Source organism: Phaethon aethereus (assembly GCF_964289735.1).
Source record: "Phaethon aethereus genome assembly, chromosome: 21".
NCBI lineage: Eukaryota > Metazoa > Chordata > Aves > Phaethontiformes > Phaethontidae > Phaethon > Phaethon aethereus.
Genome location: NC_138597.1, coordinates 3,652,176 through 3,655,858, shown reverse-complemented (window position 1 = coordinate 3,655,858; position 3,683 = coordinate 3,652,176). Strand labels below are relative to the sequence as shown.

The 3,683-nt window shown below is 43.0% G+C and overlaps 1 protein-coding gene across 1 annotated transcript; it reads right to left on the bottom strand.

Annotated features, from left to right (window-relative positions):
- Positions 1-333: 333 nt before the first annotated feature.
- On the bottom strand, positions 334-3,144 carry LOC309412575 (natriuretic peptides A; the record flags this gene model as incomplete). Its single annotated transcript, XM_082009504.1, has 2 exons — positions 334-1,383; positions 3,025-3,144. The coding sequence occupies 2 exons, from the start codon at positions 3,142-3,144 to the stop codon at positions 1,066-1,068; spliced, it is 438 nt and encodes a 145-aa protein (XP_081865630.1). The 3' UTR covers positions 334-1,065.
- Positions 3,145-3,683: the final 539 nt, after the last annotated feature.

Genomic DNA, 3,683 nt, shown 5'->3' with positions numbered 1-3,683 from the left:
GCTACTTTGTAATTGGAGGGATCCCACCTGCCCTCACATGAGAAATACCTCATGATAAATACATGATAGGATTCAAGCCTGTTGAGGATCCATCAAGAAACACTGGGGATCAGCACCTCAGCCACATGCAGAGTGAGACAAGACACAGTTAATGATGTATCTTTCTGTTGACACTCGTAGCCTTTATTTGGTCAGTGCTAGAAAGCATATACAATGAATTCCCTTTCCTCCCTCTGGTTATCTTGAAACTTGTGGAGTGTTATGATTTTTCATGTAAATTTTATTTACATGAGGGAATTGTGGCAGTGGAGTGACAGTTCCCTTGACTGAATAATCTATACCAGCAAAAGGACTCTCTTGTTACTGAAACCCTGTCTATAGGAAGACTTGTGCTGGTCTTTCAATGTTGAGCAAGCTTTTTTTTCCTGCTAATCTGTTATAATTTCTTAGTGCAGAGGGAAAAACTCTAATGAAACACTCATTTTTGTTTTTACCAAGTTCATACTTTCTCCATCTTGTGTAAGAAAGATCCAGTCTTGTGGGTACCAAAGTACCAACAAAACATAGGCTTTTGACTTTAGGAAAATACAGGGAATTTTAATGCAACAGACAGGAGAGAGGTCCAGCATAGATGTCTAATGTGTTAGTTTTATTTAAAGATGGTCTCTTGGTGCTAGAGTAAGAAACGTTCTTTAAAAAAAAAAAATCAAATAAATAAATAAATAAATAAATAGAAATAGGAATAATTTTCTGTTGAAGAGTTTAGAAAGCATCCGGCTTTCATCTTGGGAGGAACGGGTGCTGTAAAGCATTCTTCAGAGTAGGGTGTAGGGAGGGTGTCCTAATTCTTCCTGGAACCTGCAAGCCAAACATGAAATAAATGTTACTGGAATCTGTTTCTCTCTCAGTATATGCCACCATTGTCAGCAGTGCTTTTACCTACCAAATCAATAGACACAAGGTTTCTTTTGAAAACACAATACTAGCGTAAATATTAGACTAAAATGAATTCCTTTCTCACACTGTGTCATATTAGAGACTTAAATGACCCAGATGCAGTCTGTTCTATTCAGCGAAATGGCTTAGGCGGGACTCACCGTTGCAACCCATTCCACTCAGGGAGCCGATTCTATCAATTCTCCTCCCGAAGCAGCCAGAATCCCTCATCATCCTGGGCATCTGCAGCCCCCGCAGTCTCTTCAGGAAGGAGTCCCTGTAGGACAGAGGCGGGCTGGGCGCTAGCCTGGGTTCAGCCTTCTGGTCATCACTGTCATCTGTGAGTTCTGGTGGGATCTCCTCCTGGGTTTTGGGCTCTTGCAGGTCAAGATTGGACTCCAGGGCTTCAATCATTGCAAACTTATCCTCCAGTCTCTCCAGCAGAGCCTACAAGAGAAGGATTAATTTCATGAAACTCCTAGTTTTGTGGTCATTTGCTAGCTCTTCCAGTCATCCAATTCTGCATTTATCAATGGTCCCATAGACACCCTTAGGGAGACTATTAGGCTGGATCCCAGAGTTGCTGATGGTACTTGAGCTCTGTCCTCTGCAGTAAATCCCTGTTCATATTAATTCCACATAGGTGGGTACCTCAAGCTGATTGAAGCTACTTGCCACAGAAGTGTATCTTAGTGACAAGGTTAGAAGAGCTCTTGGCAGAGGAAAAAAGCAATGTCCGAGTTGCACAGGGAGACACTACTCAACCCACCAAAGATACACAATCTCTAAGTACCATATGAATCCATAGTCATTCCCATGTTCTCAGAAGTTGCCTGCGATGCTGCTTGCCAGCAGTTGCCTTTCTCGTTTTTGCTAAGACCATCTACTTTCCTGTCACCCCTAGCTATTTCAGTGGCCATCACTTGGAGAAGCTCTTGGTGGTTTCACTAATCTCTGCCACAGGAGTTACAGGATTGCTGCTCCTTAAAGTAACACGCACCTCCTTGAAAATATCTGTGTGCTAAATTTATGTCTGCTATGTGACTTCTTCCTAGGTACCATTCTCTCTAATTTTTAAAGCTTAATGTACCAGGGATCAGATAACCTCCTCACGGGCAGCTCAACCAATTAGAGGAACCTAATTGTCCATCTCTAGAAGTAGAGTGGAGAAGAGTGAGCTTTATGGTTTGCTTGACAGTGAATGCATTTGGAAGCCACTCTTCTCGGATAGCTGCTGGAAACAGCCTGGAGGCATGATGCAGTTTTAGCTTTGGCTAACACTGTCCTAATCACCTTAGGGAGTTTGTTCTCAGGGTCTGATGCTGCAAGAAGCTGGTCACTGGTACCAGTGCAAGGAAATGTTTGAGCTTTCAGACTTCATCTTGCAAGACTGCGTCTTAAGCTTGTATTGTGCTGCAACAATGAATGTTCTCTATCATTCATTAAAATACTGTGGTAATTTCATAGCTCTAGAAACTTTCCTGGATGAGTCACACTAAATGATCATACTATTCCTCTAGCAAAGGATTTTTTTTTCTTTTTTAAGAAAAAGATCCTTTTTCTAAATCTAAATCTAAAAAGATTTAGAAAAAAATCCTTTTTCTAAAAGCTTGACTTTGAGTGCTCTGCTTTACCTCCTCATCTCCCATCCCCATGCAGCCAGTTCTCTTAAATCCACAAAGCTAGAGCCGTATGCCCGTCCTGCTTCACTGTTCCTGCCATTTAGTGGGATAAACAGGAGCCCACCTTTCTAGTTGTTCTTATAGAGCTACTGTGATGATTTGTTCCTTCTCTGGGACTTTGCTTCCAGGAAGGTGGATTTTTAAGAGAAATAGAACCGAAAACCCAAAGCAGACATCCCACAACATCAGAATTTTGTTTCCCACTGCTACCCAGGAGCTCAGGTGGACCCAGCACTGGAGGACATTGCTCTGTAGAGCTTCTTTGAACTCCTGTGAAGAACTGAGACTTTGCCCCCTGGCATGTGATCACTGATGTGACTATCCGATCGCACAAAGTAAAGGCACAAACACTACCTCACACTCTGCACCCCGAAAGTTTAACCTTGCAAAAGGAGAGAGTCCTCACCTCCATGCTGGCCAGTTCCTTGGCAGGGCTGAGGCTGTAGATAGGGTTGGCTCTGCTGGACTGGAGTTGGATGAGAAGTAGCAAGAAGAAGCCACAGGAAAATGAGCCTTTAGTGTCCATGGCGCTGGGTTCGTTGGGAATAGGGAAGTTCAAACTGTTTCTTTTGAGATGTCTCTTCAGGTCTCTCTCTTCCTTGTCCTATCCTCTCTCTTCCGAAGCTTGTCTTTTATACTTTTTGGGTGTGATCTCTGCTTCCTAGGTTATCAGTGGATTTATCTGGGGCACATTCCAGTCCCACTGCAGGCATGCAGCTCTGTCAAGGGAAGATTCCCTTTATTAGCTGTCATTAGGCAGCAGCTGCTGTTGCTGAGGAATGTATGTCACAAGTCAGTGATTTCATGTCACTCCCCCTCCTCTTGATACCAGGCGCTGTGATTACATAGTCCAGTTGGAAATTCTTAGCAATTTTCTTTCAAGAGACCCCTATGGTGAGATTTACGGAGATGGGAAACAACCCTGAAACTGCTCTAAACTCCGCTCAGTTAGAAGCTTTCCATAGGGAAATTACCTTTTACAGGGAAAACAATAGGCTTTTCAGATGAGTATTTGGTGGAGAGTAAAGGCTGAAGATAAATCTACTTTTAGGACACCTAAAGTAT